At 40.6% G+C, this 22,273-nt stretch overlaps 1 protein-coding gene across 4 annotated transcripts in view; it reads right to left on the reverse strand.

Moving 5' to 3' along the window:
• The window catches only part of LOC116064974 (E3 ubiquitin-protein ligase HECW1), a 90,267-nt gene that overhangs the window by 22,764 nt on the left and 45,230 nt on the right, over window positions 1-22,273 (reverse strand). For 3 of the 4 annotated variants that reach the window (XM_031320404.2, XM_035998110.1, XM_035998109.1), the window contains 3 exons: window positions 15,597-15,695; window positions 5,350-5,503; window positions 763-866 (listed from right to left, as the gene is read on the reverse strand). In XM_031320404.2, coding sequence (XP_031176264.1) covers window positions 763-866; window positions 5,350-5,503; window positions 15,597-15,695 — 357 coding nt within the window. The remainder of the gene's footprint in view (window positions 1-762; window positions 867-5,349; window positions 5,504-15,596; window positions 15,696-22,273) is intronic. The other variant, XM_035998111.1, reaches the window with a different exon arrangement.

The following is a 22,273-nucleotide window of genomic DNA, read 5'->3' on the forward strand; positions in this document are numbered from 1 at the left end:
AGGGTAAATCCAGACAGCTAGCTAGACTATCTGTCCAATCTGAGTTTTCTGTTGCACGACTAAAACAACCTTTGAAAGTACACATGTTCCACCAACACAAGTTTTAATTTGCAGCAGTAGCGTGGCTCTGTCCAGCGGTTAGCGCCGCCCATGACGACTGTGATTGGTTTAAAGAAATGCCAATAAACCACAGCAGGTTTTTCTCCCATCCCAGAATCCTGTGTGGACTAGCCAGACCCTCCTCCGCAGCGCTCAAAAAAGACTGAATAGACAAATGAGCCCATGGGACACAATTTCCTTGGGCAAATGGTACTCCAAATCAGCCAGGCAGCTTTTCAAGGAGATACACCAAACACATCAACATAATTACTCCCAAAGAAGTCCCATTCACCTTGTCTCACAGCCAACGGAAATGTTTAGTTTGTGTGAATTATAAGTAGGCTAAGTAGGCTACAGAGTTTACATTGCTATGGACAAAGTGAAGAAGACGGTAGAGAGGCAATGGACTATTTTCTTTAGTGGAAGTAATACAATCGTTTTAAAATCAATGAAATCCTTTTTAAATCATTTTTTTGTGTCAAATCATTGATTTATTTGGTAAGCCATTTAGTAAGTGGGATAATGTAGCGCGATGCCTCGTGTCGGGGTCCTGCATCACCCTGTTGGGATTGTATTTGCTATAAAGACCGGCTCGCTCTACATTATCCCTTACTGAAATAGCAGAGATGTCAGTTTAAGCTCTAAGGAGGCTCAACACTGTACCTGTCTGAGCAGTATCAGAATCAGTCTCTGTACTGCCGCTGCGCTCTAACATTGGACTCCCACCATCCTCCTCTGTGGCCATGGTCCTTTGGATGTTCTGGTACCTGCAGAAACAACAAGTTGTCCTTTTACAGTAGTATAAAGATGGAAATTGTTTATTTCTTTGGCTTATTAAATATATTACCGGGTAACCCTTCCTTTTACAGTCCGCTAATTACCAAGTTTTTACCTGGTAGTTACATAGTAACAATATTACATTATTAGGTAACTACCACTGGTAATAAGTAGGTAATTATAGAGAACCTACAGCTGAAGTACAAGGGAAAACCTTGTAGGATATCATATTACTCTATTGCTTGTCACTCAAAGACTACCATTTTCTTTCCAGGATCATAGTGTATTGTAATTCTCTTAATTTGAATACATTATAATAATTTTATAATGCATAATAATCACTGCTATAAGGCGTTATAATGTGAATATAATTTACTCTCATTAGGTGCTTTAAAGGGACCTATTATATAGCATTTTCAGGTTCATACTTGTATTTTGAGTTTCTACTAAAAACATGTTTTCAAGCTTTAATGTTTGTGTTTATTTTTCTCATACTGCCCATAGCTGCTGCACCTGTATTCACTTTCTATATGAGACGCTCTGTTGCAGCGCCTACCTCTTTAAGCCCCCTCCCGAAAAAGCCCAGTCTGCTCTGATTGGTCAGCTTCCGTATCAGCGTTCCTGTTGTTGCTGCTTGTCTCTGTATAATCGGTGGTTTCAATGGAGTAAACAGCAGGACTTTGTACCATGAAAAACACCAATAAAGGTTCATAAACCAAATATTACACAACCGGACATGATTCAGCTGTAATGTGACCCAAAATCAGGGAGAATTGGCAGAACATTGGCAGCCAAGATTGCAGGTTTTTACATTACTAGCAGTGGACAGTAGTAGAATATAGCAGCACTGTCTACCGTCAAAAATCACAGATAAAGGCTTTTAAACCAAATACTAAGTAATGTGACCCGAAATTGGGGAGAAATGAATAACTGTGGTAGCCAAGATTACAGCTTCTCTGGCGTTAGTATGTAGCTACAGTACTTGTGGCAAGTAATACTGCACTAGCGTTAGCCTAAAAAAATTCAGTAGCCTGTCTTGCAGTGTTGGGAGTAACGCGTTACAAAAGTAACGCAACTACAGTAATGTATTCCTTTTTGGTGTAACGCAGTAATATAACGCATTACTAATACATTTTTGGTAATATTATACCTGTTACAATCTCAGTAACTAAGTGTTTTTTTTAAGAATTCACTAACTCCGAGAAACATTTTGGCACCAGAGAAGAAAAAAAATCGGTGACGTTTTTCCTGTTGCTGGACTTCGATGGTTGAGATGACTGAGACAGATTCTATAATTGCGAGATGGACATTCTCCCATTATTTTCAGTTCGTTAGAGACAAGGATAAGAACATTATAGTCAAGTGCAATCTATGTGCGACACCGAGGGAACTCTGTTATTTAACGTCCCGTGTTGTTACAAACCTCAACATGAACAGCGACAAAACGTTAATGTATTTACCTGTATCCAAATATTATTTAACCCATTAAGCACAGCATAAATTAAATTTTCCAGCATGTACTGCCAGACAGAAAGACATTCGCCAAAGAGTTGGATAAGGCATATGATCTCATGGAAACGGAGCTGAAGAAAGTTATCGAAGCTCAGCGGTATGTATCAACAACAGCAGACATGTGGAGTGCAAATAACAAAAGTTTCATGGGGGTGAGCACTGGATCGATGCAGATACCTTGAAACGAAAGAAGGCTGCAATAGCTTGTAGAAGATTCAGGGGTCGACATACATACGACGCAATTGCAACAGAGCTAGAGGACATTTTTTCTCAATATGGACTGACCTACGATAAAGTCACTGCATGTGTGACGGGCAACAGGAGTAACATTTTGAAGGTGTTCAAGGAGCGTCAGCATGTTGAGTCCGAGGAGGAAGATGAGGTGAAGGGCGATGGCGAAGTGGACTTTACAGACCTTCACAGTGTGTTTACTATCGATGATGATGATCCCGAGCATGGGCTATGTGTACTGCCTCCCCACCATACATACACTTAATCTAACAACGAGGTTGATAAATGGCTAGCATCTAATCCAGAATCGAGGGCTGTGTATCATAGTGCCACAGCCAAATGTTCAGCGCTATGGACAAAGGCCAGCCGTTCTACAGTCGCAGTCGAGTGCCTGGAAGAGGTCAGTGATAGAAAGTTCATTGTCCCCACAGTAACACGGTGGAACTCATTCTATGACGCCTATGTTCGGATTAAATGCCCTTATCTGACATCAATAAACTTTGCACAGAGCTTCCGATTAAACGTATGAATGACAGGGAATACCAGTTTCTCAAGGAATGCTGCTCCATCATGAAGCCTTTCACAGTCGCACTGGACATCCAACAGGGTGAGGACACTTGTTTTTATGGGACGCTTCAACCAACGCTAGAAGTTCTAATGACCAAAACCTTAGCAGCGAAAAATGGCTTAACGCAAATGACCACTGGGCTGCCTGGGGTTATTGTGGAAGCAATTAAAACTCGATTTGACGCAACAATTGACTTCAAGGATGCCCTACTGGCCGCCGTCTCCCTGCCCATGTTCAAGCCACGCTGGGTAAAAGAAGAAGCCAGAAGAGACCACATCAAGTTCCTCCTCACGACGGAGTGCAGCTGGAGTGTTCTCGTCAGCGGGCAAAACCCTTGCTCTTTCTGTGAGCCGCTGTCGGAGACGATAGCCCCCACAGGCCGGAGTGACAAACACAACAAAAGTAGGGTGAATCAGACATGCTGATTGATCAGGTTGATGTCTCATTTTGAGTCTTCTGTTGAGTGAGGTTAAATTCAGTTCAATTTGTTTATTAGTCTTCTTCCTAAGTTTTCTGTTTTTCTCTTTAAAAAAAACCATTTCCCCATCACTTATAGTTTCAAGTCAACAGGTAGTCTGTGTTCATATCTGGGTGGTGATGGCGCAGTGGATAAGACACACCTTTGGTGTGGGAGATCTGGCTTCAATTCCCACTGTGATACATCAACCAAGGTGTCCCTGAGCAAGACACTTAACCCCTAGTTGCTCCAGAGGCGTGCGACCTCTGACAAATATAGTAATTGTAAGTCGCTTTGGATAAAAGCGTCAACCAAATCACATGTAATGTAATAATATCTCATTCATTTTTGCTGCCTATAGTAATGTTGTTCCACTCTATTCTTCTGGTTGTCTGATTAATAAATCCCTTCCATTTACTTATAAATTTGTCTGTCTGTCTTGTTCATGAGCAGAATTTGGGTCAGTTTGTAGTTATGAACTTCCAGCATTCAATCTGAGACTGATATAAATGCCATATTTATTGATTGGAATATTATTTGTGATTAAATTACATTTAGGTGTAATCATAACTTAATCCATTTAATCTGAGCGCCTTCTGCTCTTAACAAGGTGGTGCCCCATAATTCACGAGTACAAATAATTATTTTGATTTATAAATTGTAGGGCTGTCAAAATAACGCGTTAATTTCGATTAATTAATCTGAGAAGAAATAACACGTTAAAAAAAATAACGCAGATTAATCCAATCCATATTGACGTTTGACCCAGAGCCGTTCTAGCCACCATTGGACTGTAAAATGAAGGAGGGAGACGAGAATGTTCTGCCTGGATCATTAACTGGAACATTTACTTGTAAAAATCTTCTTCCTGCCAACCCTGGCTACCGCAATCTGGTGCCACTGATATGTCTGCGCTTCTCTCTGATGCTCTGAAGACGATACAGGCAACACAAACACCGCTGAAATGCTGACAGCTAACGCTAAACAGTGTAAAGTTTGACTGTGTTTTAGTGTAGGGGATTCAACACTGGTATGTAACAGTCTGCAGCTGCCGTCGGAGAAACAACACAGACGGTGCGTTCAATGAAACTGGTAAACTACAGCCTCGTGGTGCATTTGAAGTCATTGTAAATGTCCATTTCCCATCTGGTGGTTGTTTTTGTCGTTCAACAGCAATTTACTAGTGAAACAAGTTATTGTTATACATTATTATTAAATCATTTAATTTTGACCATATGGCCTTAGCAATAAACAAGACGTTCTTTAATTAAAAAATTTGTCTTTTAACCAATTTATTAGGGCTGTCAATCGATTAAAAAATGTAATCTAATTAATTACATACTCTGCGATTAATTAATCAAAATTAATCGCATACATAATTAACGGTGCCTGGACCGATACTTTTTAAGAAGGTAAAAAAAGAAAAGAAAAAAAAAGGGTACTAAACAACAGTCTGTGACATTAATACACCATTCAATACATATGTAGTGGGCCATTGATTCACGCTACATTGTTTTTACAATTTCAATATGTTGTTAACTAAGAAAAATACCCATATGGTGCTTAAAAAGAAACATGTGGTAGATCAGTTAAAATATTGATGTCAATTTTTTGATTTGATTTTGTCAAATAACATTAGTGTTAGTATGCCAACACATGTCACATGATTTATAAAGGCTATAGTGTCTACTATTGCCAGTCTGACCTCCTGTTGAGTTGTTCCATTTGCTGTGTGGATCCTGAGCGGGGGATGCCGGGGTTACACTTGCTGCTGTGGCTTGGTCTCTGCCAGGTTGTGGTCCGGTTCACATGGTCCACATAGAATACTCTGCCATGGCTGTCGATACGAGCTTCCCAGTCTGTGGCAACAGAGAGGTGGGGGAGAATTAGAAAATGTTATTAGCTAAGTTTGTTTCTGTTAAGAATGTGTTCGTCAATCACATAACTGTTAATTGGATGTAAACAAACCGTTTTCTGAATGTCTTTAACCCTAAAGACAAATGATTGTCTGATTGTCAACTAATATTCATAATATTTCTACTTTTTCAAAGCCGTTTTTTTCTATTGATCAGTTTAAAAAATGTACATGTGAAGCTTCCTTTCAACTGTACACAATAGGACACATTGCATTATTTGTATACAAATTCAATGTACTTACAAATATTACAAATTATCATATAGCTATTGAGATACATCTAGGGACAGTAATTTGTGGTTCATTACCATTTCAGTAGTTTAATAAACTAGGCTATATGTCTTTCCATTTCCCACTACTTTAATGCTGTAACATCATAAAACGAAGCCTGAGTGGGTAATTAATGCCTAAATGCGTAGGCTGATGCCTGCCTTGAATCACAAGGGCTTTTAGGTATTTTCTGACAAGCTGGTTAGTGGTAGGATCCAAACCTAAGGGGCAAATGATTGAGAAAATAAGTTTATCTCTCCATTTTGTAAAGAAAATAATCCAGTCTCGCAGTCTTCCGGTGTGGCGACCAATATGGTAACAGTTTATAAAGAGGCGACCTAACCGAACCCAATTACTCCATCGTCCTAAAAGTTATTTACTCGAGAGTGGTGTGTAAAATAAACATGGAAAAATGTACATAAGCACAAGTGACAAGTGAAAGAAGCAGCCACTGGTTGTGGCTGAAGAGAAAGGATCCCTCCTGGGCCAACGGTTGACCACCAATAGAGGCCAATAGTGGCTCTGGGACATACACCCAGGTCTGATCAACCCTCAGAAGAGGGTGTATTGTGAGTAAAAGGCCGAAACACCAAATTACGCTGGGGTGCACAACTGAAGATGTGTTGCAGTTAACATCCAATGGTGGTCAACAGCACCCCTATGTCAGGATAGCCAGGCCAACTAAGGCTGGTTCTTCGGGATTGTAACACCTAGTCCTACAAACCAATCCTGGGCTGAATGGAATCTGGGTCCCTGCAATCCGACCTAGGTTATCATCTATCCCAGTCCAAAATTCCTGGAGCTTATCACACGACCATAGGACATGAAGTAATTGGCCATCCTTTGTCTTAAAAAAAAAAAATCACCGGATATGTCTTGCGCACTGATGAAAAAAACATGTATTGTCTTTTCCAGATTTGTTCAAAATTCTCTAAATATCCACCAAGCCCAGAGTCTTACAAATCCTCTGTAGTGTGAGAGAGGCTCTGGGGGCCCTGCGTTCTGCAACCCCACTGTAGTCCAGAACTCAGTCCACTATCAAGTTAAAATTCCCCCCTAGAACAATATTTTGGTTCCCTAAAGGTAGTAATTTCCTCTCCAAATCTATAAAGAAAATACCTGATAATTTACATTAGGATCATATATATTAGCCAGAATTAGTTCTTGCCCTTGTATTTCAGCCAGCATAATAACAATAACTCATCCAGAATTATCCCAAATTAGTTTCAGTAATACAAATTGCAAGTTTTCTATTTACTGTGGTAACCCCCCTACTCCTGCTAAATCCCACACTACGAAACACATATCCCACCCATGATCCACACAATTTTTCAGATACCACAGCCAACATATGCGTTTCCTGCAAAAATACCAATTCATGTTTGGTTCTTTTAGGCCTGGACATAATCTTCCTCCTCTTGATGGTATTCCTAAGCCTATTAACATTCCAGTTGGAGAAACGCTTAAGTTAGACGACATAACTGTTACTTGTAATAAACACCACGTTTATTCAGTTCAAACTTTTATTAGGTACACAGCTAGCTAGGACTCACGTGTCCACCATCTTCAACACACAAACTGATACACCTACCACGCATGCGCTAACCTGCACACACCGGAAAGTACTTTCTGCCGTAGTGAACAGTGTAGAGGGGAAATAACATGTTAACAATCTCCCTATACTTTAAACAAACAAGATAATATAAAGAAAGATGTTATATATAAAAAAAAACTTACAACAATGGCCATAGCTATTACAACTTAAAAATAAAACTGTTGTTGCATATGCAAATAAAATGTTCAGTGCTTTTAAATGTCCTTTTGTTCTTAGCTTTGTGTCCATAGTCATTAAATGAGTGCTTTCAATAGCACCACAGTCCCCCACTGAGTGCTTTTAACAACACCAGAGCTGGTGCTCCCTTTTTGGTAAGACAGTCAGCGAGTTGAGTTTTTGTGTCTGAATAGAGCACTTTCTTTATCTTCTTACTCTGTATGAGCTCCTTAATGCTGCTTATTTCCAGCCTTAGTCTTTTTTCAGTGACCTGTTTTGTTGACTTCATCAAACAGAGAATGATTGTCTGTCACACAGTCCAACGGAGGAGCATTAAGTTCAGCATTTCCACTAGTGAGCTCAGAAAAGAGGGTAGCCAGAAAAATAGCATCATCTATTCCATCTGACATGGCCAGAGTTTCCACTGCCAGATTACTCCTCACCACACATCTAATTCTCTTAGATTGCCAACAGAGAGGAGAAAACTTTCCTCCTTCTCCCATGAGACCAATCAATGTACCCCCCTGTGTACCCCCATCAGGGAGATTTCCAAGAGAAGCATCACTGAAAACGATAACGTGTAGAGCATCACTGTTTCCCAAATGCTGAAACCTTTCAGCTTTAAGCTTTCTGAGGACCTTATTTGTCTCATGAATAGACTGGACTGTAGCATATTTTATATTGGACGCTAAGTTGCTTGCATCAAACATAATGTCTGGTGTGGTTTGTTTTGCAACTCATAGTATCTGTCCTATTTTTGACCTAAGCTGCTCTTTTTCAGTCTCATTAAGAGAGGCATCTCTCTGCACTGCACGTGCTGCTTGCAGCTGGATAGGCTGTATGTTTTCAATGTAACTATGCTGATCTACATGAACTACACCATTATTACTAACAAAGTCCATTCCCACATAGCAGAATTTTTTACGTTCCTCACGCCCAACATGGAACGCAGACTTTAGCATGGGGATCACTTCAGTTGAGTGTTGAAGTTTTCCAAGCCTGCCCAAAGAAAGTCATCAACATGACCTGCGAGTACTCCAGTCACTTTACATTGTTCATCCAACCAATATAATACTGCTGGATCTACTTGAGACATTTTGCCACCTGTATTCAGCATTATTTCTTTCACCTTGTTGTACCAATACAGTGATGCATCTGCAAGGCCATAGACACATTTCTTTAGTTTCCATAGAATATTTTCCTTTCCTGCTTCAGGAGGGGGCCGGACATAGATTTCTCTGGACAACTGCATGCCCTGTAAGAAAGCAGACTTGATGTCCATATAATGGACTTGCCACTTATTTTGACATATTATTGTTAATAATAGCCTGAGAGATGCAGAAGCACAGGTTGGGGAATCTTTCTGCAACTCATGAATATTAAGCTCTTCAAAACCCCTGGCTACGAGTCGTGCTTTTGGCACTATACCATTAGGAGTTTCTTTGAGACTACAGACCCATCTGGTAGAGACACACTTTTGACCTGCATCATCAACTTCCTCAACATTGTTTTTGTACCAATTCATTATTTCGTCCTGTTTGGCTGCATCAAATGAAATGTCTTTTGTTATGAGTACATCAGTCTCCATTTCAGATTCAATGTTAAGATTATTAACACTTGACATATCAACTGACTTCTTTTGCCCATCACTGTCATCAGGTTCAACATGTTGTAGATTAAACCAGTTTTTGTGCCTTCCAGAAACCTTGCCTAAAACCTTGGCTCTCTGTAGACGACCATCATCAGGTTTCATAAATGTTACAGTCTGTCCTGTTTTTAACTTTACACCAGCAGAAGAGACAGAGTTACCACAAACATTGTGATCTGTTTCAGTTTGTGTCATTGTAGGATGAAACACATCTCCTGTATTCTTCCCCCTGTCACTGGTGCTGCCCTGTTCGCTGTCTGTGTTTTATTCACTATCTGAGCTTTCTGCTACATTGTTTAAGCTGCCTATGTTGCTTGCTGCCTCTCTGCTGTCTTGCACAGTTGGCTTATCCTGAGATTCCTGTGTTTACCTTACAGAGCCTGGATTGGTGCACTCTAACTAGTATCCCCCCCATGTCTTACAAATACAACAGCGCCATCCTGACCAATAACTATCCCTGGTCCCTTCCACTCTGGACAGTCTGCTCTTTTGTAATAGACCTTGTCTCCTGTCACATACATGTCATCTGTGGGCCTGAGCTGCTTACGTATTGCCTTTCTTATCCACTCAGAAGACTCTGCTTCTGTGAATGTAAAGCTGAAATGTGTTCTCCTACTCTAGCACTCATGGTAGTACCCTCTAGATGGACTGTAAATGTAAATGTAAACTGTAAATGTAAATGTCTTACAATGACTACTCAAAGTGCTTTAAAGCAGCCATATTATGCTCATTTTCAGGTTCATAATTGTATTTTAAGGTTGTACCAGAATAGGTTTACATGGTTTAATTTTCAAAAAACACCATATTTGTGTTGTACTGCAGTGCTCTCTCTCACTGCTGCAGATCCTCTTTTCAGCTGGTCTCTGTTTTAGCTACAGAGTGAGACCTCTTTTCTTCTTCTTCTTCTGTACTATCTTTGATTGCACTGCACATGCCCAGTAGCTCAGATGTAGATCATGTCAGCTAGCTAGCTCCATAGACAGTAAAAGAAAGGCTGTTTCTACAACTTTGGTCAGTTACAAGGCAGGATTAGCTGGGAGACTTCTAAATGAGGGCGCACATGTAAGTAGTTCTTTTGTAGATTATGGTGAACTTGTGTGTGTTGTAGCAGTGCTTTGCTATTGAGAACGAGGTAGCATGCTAGCGTTAGCATGCTAGCGTTAGCATGCTAGCGTTAGCCATAGCGTTAGCATGCTAACGCTACGAGCTAATGGTTGCGGTTAGCCTGCTCGTTTCGGCTTGTGATGTCACAAGCGGTGCCGATTTTGAACAGCTCACCCAGAGACTGAAGGCAGGACACATTCAGAAACCGTATCTCACTCTAAACAGCTTAACCCTAACCCTAACCCTAACCCTAACCCTATCCTGAAACGGCTTGCGAGACTGACACAAGTCCATAGCAGTGTGTATGTCCGAGCCTGTCTCCACCGCCTCAACCTACAGGTTGTAAACTGTGTGGTTTGGAATGAATTTTTTTTGACGACGAAGTTAAGGCGGCAGGCGCGTCTTGCTTAGGCGGCCGCCTTAACTGCAAAGTGCTGCGGGAAACCCTGGGCTTCATATGCGCGGTCCTTTTCCTCCTTTAGGAACACGCCGTCCAGCTTTGCAAACAACGTTTCCATACCGTCTTCACTGTCTAAATGTTCCGCGGGTATTTCCTTCGCTGTTTCACGGGATCTCCCCTCAAGCCCCAAGGCAACAGCAAGGGCTTGTTTCTTTTCGTCGAGGTCGGTAACCCTCGTCCAGATATTGACTTCATTTTTCCAACACTCGTATTGCCTGGCTTCATCAAACTTCAGCAGAACGTTATAACTAGCTGCCATCCTTCAACCATCCTCTGCTACCAATGTTACTTGTAATAAACACGTTTATTCAGTTCAAACCTTTATTAGGTACACAGCTAGCTAGGACTCACTTGTCCACCTTCTTCAACACACAAACTGATACACCTACCACGCATCCGCTAACCTGCACATACCGGAAGGTACCTTCTGCTGTAGTGAACAGTGTAGAGGGGAAATAACATGTTAACAATAACTAATTTCACAGCTATCTTCTGAGCACATAACAAATACATAGTGGTGATGACTAAACACAACTTAACTCGCCTGGGGCACCAAAATGGCTAAGGCTGGCACTGACACCATCCCTGAAGCACACAAACCGCTATTCAGTGCTTCTAATGGGAGATGTGTGTTCAACACCATGGAGCAGCAAGCAACTGGGGTGCACCGACAGGGCGGTCAGTTCAGGTTTGATGCCGTTGATAAAGGAGGCAGCAGGACGATTACCATAATTGGTAACATTTTATAATAACTGCACAATATGAAGCATTAGTTAAGAAAAAAATGTATTATTTATAAAGCATTGCTCCTATATTAATACACACATGCTTATATTATAAATGCTTTATTCTTGATTAATAAGCTCATTTTATGAATGACAAATTCACCATTTCTAAATTAAGTATAATGTTTATTACAACGTAGTTTATGAGTTGTCAATGTATCGTAAGATCATTTAGAAAGTGTAAGTAAATGATTTACAAACTATTTAGTATGTACATTTATGTATGCATTTATACATATAATGACGTAGATATGCACTAATGGTTAGTGAGTGTTTTAAAAAATGTTTTAGAAACACTTATAAATGCAATTCATGATTAATCCAGGTAGTTACTAGTATTGTGTGACCTCATTTAAAGTGAGTCTGCACTGTATTTTCTACTGAGGTTATAGTTCAAATGACTCTGTACGCAATTGGATCGTCCTTCAACCAATCAGACCAACGATGCGAGGACGTAGCAGCAACAGCAGCATCAGCGGGTTGCTGCGCTTCGGTGGCCGCCATGTTGAATGTAAACAAAAAGCTGCTTGCCGTCGCTTCTCTATCGTCATTGCCAATAGCGCACCAGGTGCATAAGCCAATTTGTGATTGGTCCCCGCAGATTTGTAACGGAAGCAGGATAGAAAAACGCACAGGTTTCCAGCCTGAGCTGCAGGGCGAAATCAAATCACCGGCAGATCGGGCTGGGTTTACCCAGTCTACCGATCTAGGCCATTGATAGAATACTTAATTTAGAAAGGATGAATCAATCATTCATAAAGCATGAAAATACAGTCATTACACACATTTAAGATGAGCTTATTTATCAAGAAGTAAAACATTTATAACTGTTTATAAATAACATACAAATGAGTATTAATATATGTAGATGAGGATATGTAGGATTAATGTAGATACATAGTAATGTATGATGAATTCAATATTTACTGATACTTACCTAATGCTTCATAGTGTGTAGTTAACATAATGTTACCCGGTATTCAAGTAAAGCTACAAGAGTCCTAATAAGCAGTTGGTCAGCCCAGATCAGGATGATCTAAAAGACTCTAAGTACACACAACAACAACAGTTATCAGCTAATGACTCTGCTTCAGTTTGGAAGGGCTTTACAGATAACCAACTAAACTTAGCACAAAAAGTAAGGAAATTTGCGTTTGGTAGATTATTTCTCTGTGGTAACAATGCTTTTTGGCAATAAATCTTATACCGTTGGAAAGCCGGTTTAGTTCCCTTTCAAATGGTGCCCCACTTGTAAGGAACATACATTTGTGGGATGAGCAGCAGCGCTGAGTATGTGGGTTGCGCCCATGAAAAATTTGCCAAATCTTCTCTGCCAATGCCAAACAGCTTTTTCTGCCATTGACTCGTTTGGTGGATTGGATGATTGAAGTTTGAAGAAACAAGAGATATTGGCAATTTAACAATTTATTCATTTCACAAACAGGAGCCTCAGTAGCGTGTGGAAGAACCATACACAGCCACAACAGCCTGACACCTCCTCCTTATGCTGGTCACCAGCCTGGTCACACACTGCTGTGGGATGGCATCCCATTCGTCAACCAGCATTTGTCGCAAGTCAGCCAACGTGGTTGTGTTGGTCACTCTGGCACGAACAGCAAGCCCAAGCTGATCCCACAAGTGTTCAATGGGGTTGAGGTCAGGACTGCTGGCAGGCCATTCCATCCTCTCCACTCCCACATTCTGGAGGTAGTCTCTGATAAACCCCGCCCTGTGGGGGCGAGCGTTGTCATCTTGGAGGATAGAGTTCGGTCCCAGACTGTGGAGACATGGGATTGCCACTGGTTGCAGAATCTCATCTCTATATCTCTCTGCATTGAGATTGCCTCCAATGATGACAAGCCTTGTTTTTCCAGTGAGGGAGATGACGCCCCACACCATCACACTGCCTCCACCAAAAGGTGTTACTCTATCGGTGAGGCAATCACCATAGCGTTTTCCGCGTCTTCTCCACACTTTGACCCTATGATCCAACTGCCGTAGGCAGAATCTGGACTCATCACTGAACATAACGTTCCTCCACATGGTCAGGTTCCAGTGCACGCGTTGAGGACACCAGCACAAACGGGCCTGATGGTGAAGAACAATTGCAGAGAAGATTTGGGCAAATTTTTCATGGGCGCAACCCACATACTCAGCACTGCTGCTCATCCCACAAATGTATGTTGCTTACAAATGGGGTACCATTTGAAAGGGAACTAAACAGGCTTTCCAACGGTATAAGATTTATTGCCAAAAAGCATTGTTACCACAGAGAAATAATCTACCAAACACAAATTTCCTTACCTTTTGTACCAAGTTTATAAACCAAAGGCCTCCAACTCTATAAATGATCTGCGCCTCGCAAAAGACCTAAACACCTTTTACTGTCATTTCGAAAGACGAGTCAGCCTACAGGTTGGAAATTGACCACCTGGTGACCTGGTGCAGTCAGAACAACTTGGAGCTAAACGCTCTGAAGAGAGTGGAGATGGTTGTGGATTTTAGAATCAGCCCCACCCACCCCCATCACACTGGGTGACTCGCTGTGGAGTCCTTTCGCTTCCTGGGCTCCATCATCTCCCAGGACCTCATTATCAAAAAAGCAAAGCAGAGGATGTATTTCTTGCGGATGATGGTGACACTTCTCAGAGCCATCATTGAGTCCATCCTCACCTGCTCCATCACCATCTGGTAGGTGCTTAGGACAAGGTCAGACTGCAGCGTATCATGCGCTCTGCTGAGAAGGTGCTTGGCTGCAATTGGCCGTCTCTCCAGGACCTGTACTCCTCCAGGACGCTGAGGCGGGCAGGAAAGATTGTGGCCGATCCCTCTCACCCCAGTCACAATCTCTTTGAACTTCTCCCCTCTGGCAGGAGGCTGCGGTCCATCACGACCAAAACCTCACGCCATAAAAACAGTTTCTTCCCTTCTGCAGTCAGCCTCATTAACAAGGCCCCTGAACCCCACTGACATGGACTCTCAATCCTACATTCTGTCCTCTGCACATTCTATATATCCTGGACCTTTGCACATTGCTCAACATTTGCACATCCTGCACTAATTCATACAGCCTCTTTTTCCTAATGGTAAATAGTTATATGTATGTGTTATTTGTTTCTGTATTTATTGTCAGTTTATTTCATATTAATGTGTTTATGTATGCACCAACAACCAAGGCAAATTCCTCGTAAGTGCTACTTACTTGCCAATAAATCCTTCTCTGATTCTGAAATAAGAAAATGTATAAGTCATGAATGATAAATTAAACAAAGGAAAAACATACTGTAACCCAGGACCAGGATCAGTGCAGAACATGACAATGAGTTAAGAGCTGGCTCTATTAATTATTATTATCCATTCACTCAGCACTTCTGTGCAGTGTAACAACAGCTTTTGGTCCCTGTACAGGCACAATTGTGACACACTGTGTCCGGCTGCTATTTGGCAAAAGGTAGTTCCAGCTTCTAAATTCCACTAAAAACTACAAACTGTTGCTCTTACTTTTATATATGTGCATTAATTAAACAGACGGATACAGGTGTTAATATTTTTTTGAGCTAAAAACTACTGCTGTATAATTCTAGAGAAACAGAAAACTCTGCACCTTTTTTTAATCACAAAACATGTATTGTAAAATGTAGTGTGTAAGGAAAACAGCACACTGGTAAATCTTAGTTGGATGATGATGTAACAGCTGAGTGGAGTTTGGGCCTTCCGGCAGCAGACCTTCCTGCTCTGAATCAGCGAAGACCAGTGAGCCATCCAATACTGAGTGCAGATCCAATCATTAACCAAGCAGGACAGAGCAATATAAAGCTGTACATCTAAACCTAAAAAGGTGTGCAACGGGAGGATGAGATGATGACTGCAATCACAGAGATGTTATATGTTTGGAAATTAGACTTGGCAGCATGCACTTGATTGTAACATACAGCCACAATAACAGCAAACCACATTGAATGTGACTCCAGAGTAAGACTGATAGGTGTTGGTTCTTACTTGGAGGTAAGGCTTGGTCAGTGGCAGCAGGAAAATGGTTAAGGTCATGGCTGGGTCGCAGGACTGGAAGATGGCCAACAGGAGGGGAGAAGCCTGAGCCTACAGGACATCAGAGACACAGTACGGGATACATTACCATACTGCTGGGGATACACTATTCCACCTGGCAGATCAGGCAAAGGAAACTTATTTGGGATGCTGAGTGGGCTATATTATATATATTTGTCACCCATAACCATATCGTTTCTGGCTAATTTTCCCTATGATCATATTAGGGAGTTTATTGAATTAAATTAAATTTGGTCTCTAACAACTCCTGAGAATGTCTCTTTAGCTGCTAAATGCTCCACTATTGTCACTAGCTAGTCTCTAACTGCGCCTGTCTGCTGTTTGGTGCTGAGCATATAGTTTTTTTTACTGAACACAGCTGCCTGCTGCTGCTGGAAACAAGGTTGATAGGAGTGGTGAGACTGAAACAAACAGTAATTGTTGAGGGCTGTAAAACCAAAACACAACAGCTAAGGGACACTGCAGACATAGTAATAATTCTCTGTGGGTTCATTACTACTAGGGACACCTTTCATTTAACAAAAAGTCATTTAGGTCATTGTTAAAAAACTAAATTGACTCTTAATACAAATGAGTTGTTAGCTGACGCATTTTTTGTGTTATTACCAAATAGACACATAGTGTTATTTTCTACAAATGATGTTGTTTGATCAATTACAACTGGATTAGATAAACCATTGATCAATGTAGGGACCTACAAAAATACAGCTAAATAAATGAATAAATGGTGTTTTATTTCATATCTGGGTAAATTCAATGAAAACTACTATTCCCATAATCCTTTGTTTTGTCATCAATTGTAATGTATTTCCTATGGAGTAGCCTAATCCAAGCCAATATATTTTCTGTATAGTTAAACTCCTAGCCAATCAGGGATCACCTTTGTTGGGGACTGGAGAGAATAACAAGGAAGTTTGCAGCTGCAAAATGATACTTTAACCGTTAGCTAACAGTCGTGTGTGACGCGCAGTTTGGTGACTTGTTATCCCATAGTTTTAAAGTGCTCATATTATGCTCATTTTCAGGTTCATAATTGTATTTAGAGGTTGTACCAGAATAGGTTTATGTGGTTTAATTTTCAGAAAATACCATATTTTTGTTGTACTGCACATTGCTGCAGCTCCTCTCTTCACCCTGTGTGTTGAGCTCTCTGTTTTAGCTACAGAGTGAGACATCTCACTTCTGTTCCATCTTTGTTGGGAGTCGCACATGCGCAGGAAGTACTACTAGCCAGTCAGAAGCAGAGTATGAGGGCATGCCATGCTAGCAGCTAGGCGAGCATTATAGCGTGTGTTACAAAGTGACGCATGTTTGTCTCTGAAGTAAAGGGCGTATGAGATGGCCCACAAAAACAATGATGAATTATCACGTTTGCGCATGACTGACGTGTTTAATTTTAATATTGTATTTACCCCCAAAATGGAATAAAGTGTTAAGTGGGGTCATGCCTGTTTGTTGTACATCAGTTAGGTTTTGGTATGTGAGGCAAAGATGAACCTACTTCACTGTTTCCAGGCTTGCATTTGCCCATGTTAAATTGTGATATCACTATTTAACATGGGTGTATATTTCTCTCATATGTTAACCTGTGTTAACTTAGACTAAAAGTCCAATATATAGCTAGAAATCCCAAACTCTTTGCATTGGTCTGTAGTGTATTTGTTTATTTATTTTATTTATTTATGTATTTGGGGGGGAAGGGGGGGGGGGGTCCGAGACCCGGTGCTAATACAGCACCGGTGCCTTAACGACGACGTTATCTACCAGACCGAATAGCAACGCGGATTTCGGTGCCACTTAAATGCCTGCACTTCTCTCTGATGCTCCGAAAACGGACGTTAGAGGGAACTGAAACATCGCCACACGGGACGCTAGTCACACTACACTTAGCAGCAGCTAACGTTAACCTACTGTTAGCTAGCAGCTGGAGTAAACACGGTTAAAATGCTGACAGCTAAACGGTGTATAAGTGTGACTGTATTTCACTGGAGAGGATTCTAACACCAGACTGTAGCTGCCGTTGTCTGAAAAACACAGACTCAGCCTCGCCAGCCTTGTGGTGCATTCAAAGTTATTGTAAAATACCCTTTTCCCATCCAGTAGTTCGCCGTTTTGTGCTCCTTTTTTTTTTAGATCAACTTTTTATTGTTTTATATTTTTGAACATACAGAACAGACATACACATACATATACACACATATACATATACACACACACACATATATATATATATATATATATACACACACACATTTTATATATAAATAAATCTTTCGGTTCAGGTACTGTTTTAAAAGTATTGTATCATGTTGATAAGAACATTAAAATGAGAAATAAAATAATGGGACAAAATAAATCAATGGACATTTAGAATAGATAAAAATGTGCGATTAATTGCGAGTTAACTATTACATTAATGCGATTAATCGCGATTAAATATTTTAATCGTTTGACAGCACTACTAAATTGCCAAAGCTAGAACTAAACTGGATTGCTGGCTTACATGCGTAAGAAGAAGGTGAAGTTGTGGGAATCGTGAAAAATGGTCTAATTAATATAGATGTCTGTAAAAAGTTGAATAATACCAATATTGTATAAAAGTTGTTTTTAAACACACACAAAATGATACTTACCTTGGTCTGACCTTATCTGCATCAGGAAATTTCAATAAAGCAATATATTCACTCAAAGAAAAGGCATGCAGGGTAATGTATGCATTAAAAACCAAGCTGTTCAACATTATCATTCCAATTAGAATCTGGACAAAAATATTTGATAGTGTAATTGAACTGCTCTATGGAAGTGAAATGTAGGGCCCACTCAGTAGATTGGAGCAGGACTCCTGGGCCAATAGATGCCCTCCACACTGAATTCTGTCAAAGAACTCTAAACGTTCAAAGTAAAACACCAAATAACGCCTGTCAAGCAGAACTGGGACGGTACCCATTACTGTGAAACATACAGCGACAAGCTATAACATTTTGGACATTGAATTTAGGTAAATTCATACTCCATTTCAAAGCATCAAAGGAATAAAAACATAAGAGCTGAATCCTGAAAACCGTAAGCTGATGATGAAGCTAACTAACCAGGCTCCCATTAGCACCTCAATGTTTAGAACATTGCAGAAATCAAAGTAGACTTAATTGTTATTTGACTTTAAACAGAGAATATAAACTGGCTGAGTAACTGCACACTGTCAGAGATACGAAGCAGAGACGGATCCTGACTAAATACAGGCTCAGTGATAACCAACTGGCCGTAGAGACAGGAAGATTTAGACAGACAGGTTAGAGAGAGAGACAATTGGTGGTCACTGAGCCTCAGTGACCACCAATTGGCCATAAAGACTCAGACAGACATGGCAGTCCAGAGAGGAGCGTATATGTGTTCACTGCTCAACAGGTTAGGTAGAAACAGAGATGCACTTCCTCTCACACATCAAACAACTTAAAACACCAATTACTTTCTTACAGGAAACGAATATTCAAGGCTCGGATAGCTCTCGCCTTCTGTCGAGGTGGGCAGGGCAGCACTTTCACTCTACTTTCCAAGCCAAAGCCACAGGGGTTCCGATCCTTATGAATCTGAATATTCCCTTTGAGCATCATAATGTAATATCGGATACAAACGGTCGCTATGTTATTGTCTCAGGGAAATTATATAACACAAAGGTAATTCTTGCTAATGTGTAATACAGATGACGTGGGTTTCTTTGAACGCTTTTTCTCTTGCTTACCTGATCTGAGCTCATACTCCCTTATACTTGGGGGGAGGGGCTTTAATTACTGGTTAGATCCTGTGCTAGATAAATATTCTCTAAATCCTGGTACAATGAGTAAATCAGCCTCTCTTATTCAGTCATTCTTAACCAATTATGCTATATAAGACGTCTTCACCCAAACGGAAGAGAATATTCATTTTTTTCACGTTCATCATACACTCTCAAGAATCGATTACTTCTTAATCGTTGTTGCTCTTGCGAGTATCAAAGTATAGTTATCTCAGACCATGCCCCCGTTGTACTCTCTATGGCCCTCCCTGGCCTCCCCCAAACAATACGACTTTGGCGCTTTAATTCAACCCTACTTTCGGATAACAATTTTGGGAATTTTATGGAGGAACAGATAGCTTTCTTCTTACGTACAAACATGTCACCCGAAACCTCCAGCTTGGTTGTTGGGATGCTTTAAAAAGCCTACCTCAGGGGACAAATTATTTCTTACTCTGCCAACATGAAAAAGAAGGCCAGTAAAGAGAGCCCAGATCAAAACAACAGACCAGCAATATGCTCTAGTTAAAGACCCAGAACTTCATAAACGGCGTGCTGAACTTCAGACTAAATACGACCTTCTCTCAACACATCTAATTGAACGACAACTCCTGATGAGCAAAACCTTGTTCTACATTCATGGTGACAAACCTGGAAAACGGTTAGCTTATCAGCTGAGGGGACTTAAAGCTTAACAGTTCATAACCAAAATACGCACAGAAGACAGGAGTGTTACCTCTGACTATTCCAAAATTAATGATAAATTTAGAAATTTTTACTCTCGCCTCTATACTTCTGAAGCTCTTAATGATAACATATTGATAGAAAACTTCCTATACGATTTAAATATGACCATGATTTCTTCTGATAGCAAAGCAAAACTAGATCAGCCTATAGGAGGAAATAGCTACTGCAATCTCCTCCTTACAATCTGCAAAATCCCCAGGACTCGACAGGTTCCCTGCAGAATTCTTAAAATTATTTTCTCCATCACTTGTTCCTCAATTACGTTTAGTGCTATCTGATTCATTAAAACTGGGTAGACTTCCATCATTGTTTAATGAAGCATGTATTACTCTTATTGCAAAGAAAGGCAAGGATCCAACAGTGTGCTTCCTACAGGCCAATCTCTCTTTTGAATGTTGACGCTAAACTTTTGGCTAAAGTTATTGCCCGTAAGTTAGAGAACATTCTTCCTTCAATTATCTCGGAGGATCAAACCGGCTTCGTAAAAAAAACTCGTCAACCCTATTTTAATATACACCGTCTTTTTATTATATCATATTCTTGCTCCAATACAGTACCAGAGTGTGTCCGAAAAAAGCGTTTGATTCTGTGGAGCGGACATATTTGTTGGCAGTACTACAGAAATTTGATTTTGGACTGTGCTTTATCAATTGGATAAAACTATTATATTCAGGCCCTACTGCTTCAGTTCATACCAACTCTTAAAAGTCACAACCTTTCAACCTCCAACGGGGAACTCGTCAAGGGTGTCCCCTGAGTCCACTTCTTCTCTCAATTGCCCAGCTCCCCAGACATCTGGAGGAGGGGGGTTGAACATAAAGTGTTGCTTTACGCAGATGACCTTTTGGTTCTCATATCAAACCCACCCCTTTAAAATGGTGAAAAGCAAGTTCACTTACCTTGGTATTGTAGTTGAAAAAAACAATATAAACGCCTTTTTAAAGAAAACTTCCTCTCTCTGTTTCATCATGTTAAACAATGTTTAGTACAGTGGTCACCTTTATCTACATCCCTCGTCAGTGGTATTAATTATATTAAAATGACCATCCTTCCAAAGTTTTTATACCTTTTTCAATCACTACCAGTTTTCATCCCCAAATCTTTCTTTGATCTGCTGGACTCAGTTTAAGCTCCTACATATGGAGGGGCAAATGACCTCAACAAACAAAAAATGCATCTCAGAAAATCTAAACACAATGATGGCATGGCACTTCCCAATTTTCAGCTGTCCTACTGGGCGGTTAATATTCACGTTCTCACACTTTGGACACATTTCCATGGTCGGACTGACATTCCAGAGTGGGTAGCTATGGAGCTAAATTCGGTCCACAACCTCTCTATCTTGGCCCTGCTTAGATCACTCCCTCTCCCTTTACACATCTCATCAATCAATTACCCAGTTATCAAACATAACTTGAAAATTTGAGATCAGTTCAGAAAACATTTTCGCTTACTCAGTTTCTCTCTCCTAAAGCTATGGTGCGTAGTTTCTGTCGCCCCCATGAGGAATTCTAACTAATGACAACAACACTGTTGGCGCATCCACATGATACAAGCCCTCCATTATCGCGCATGCAGCCCCACGCCTCCTCGATGCATTTGCTAGTAGCTAAGGAGGACAGGGAGGATTAAAGAAACATGATGGACTCTCAGAAGAGGTAATTATCTTCACTCGAGTATCTGCGAGGGAAAGTCACCGGACGACACAATCTTCTGAACATAGCCATACTGAGAAATACAGAGAGAGTTGTGTGGAGCTCATAGTCTTGATTAGCTTTGTAGCAACTCATTTGGCAATGGCTTGAATGCAACGCACATTTATCAATATCAAAAAGTTACGCACTAAAGCTTTAAGTCCTATTCTGTTATGATCCTGTGTTTGGTTCTGGTTTTGTTGGTGTTTTTGTGTTGTCATTATATAAAGGCTTTGACCCGAGTGGGAAAATCAATGACATCCAGCATGTCACTGTGAGCAGAGCAGAGCAAGGTGACTATGGTTATGGAAATCTGTGTTGCCAGGTCCTTTTCATAATGTAAGCCTATGTGAAACTCAACAAAAACTTAATAGGCCTATGTAAAGGCCTATTAA

The sequence above is a fragment of the Sander lucioperca genome, chromosome 23 (assembly GCF_008315115.2).
Source record: "Sander lucioperca isolate FBNREF2018 chromosome 23, SLUC_FBN_1.2, whole genome shotgun sequence".
Taxonomy (NCBI): domain Eukaryota; kingdom Metazoa; phylum Chordata; class Actinopteri; order Perciformes; family Percidae; genus Sander; species Sander lucioperca.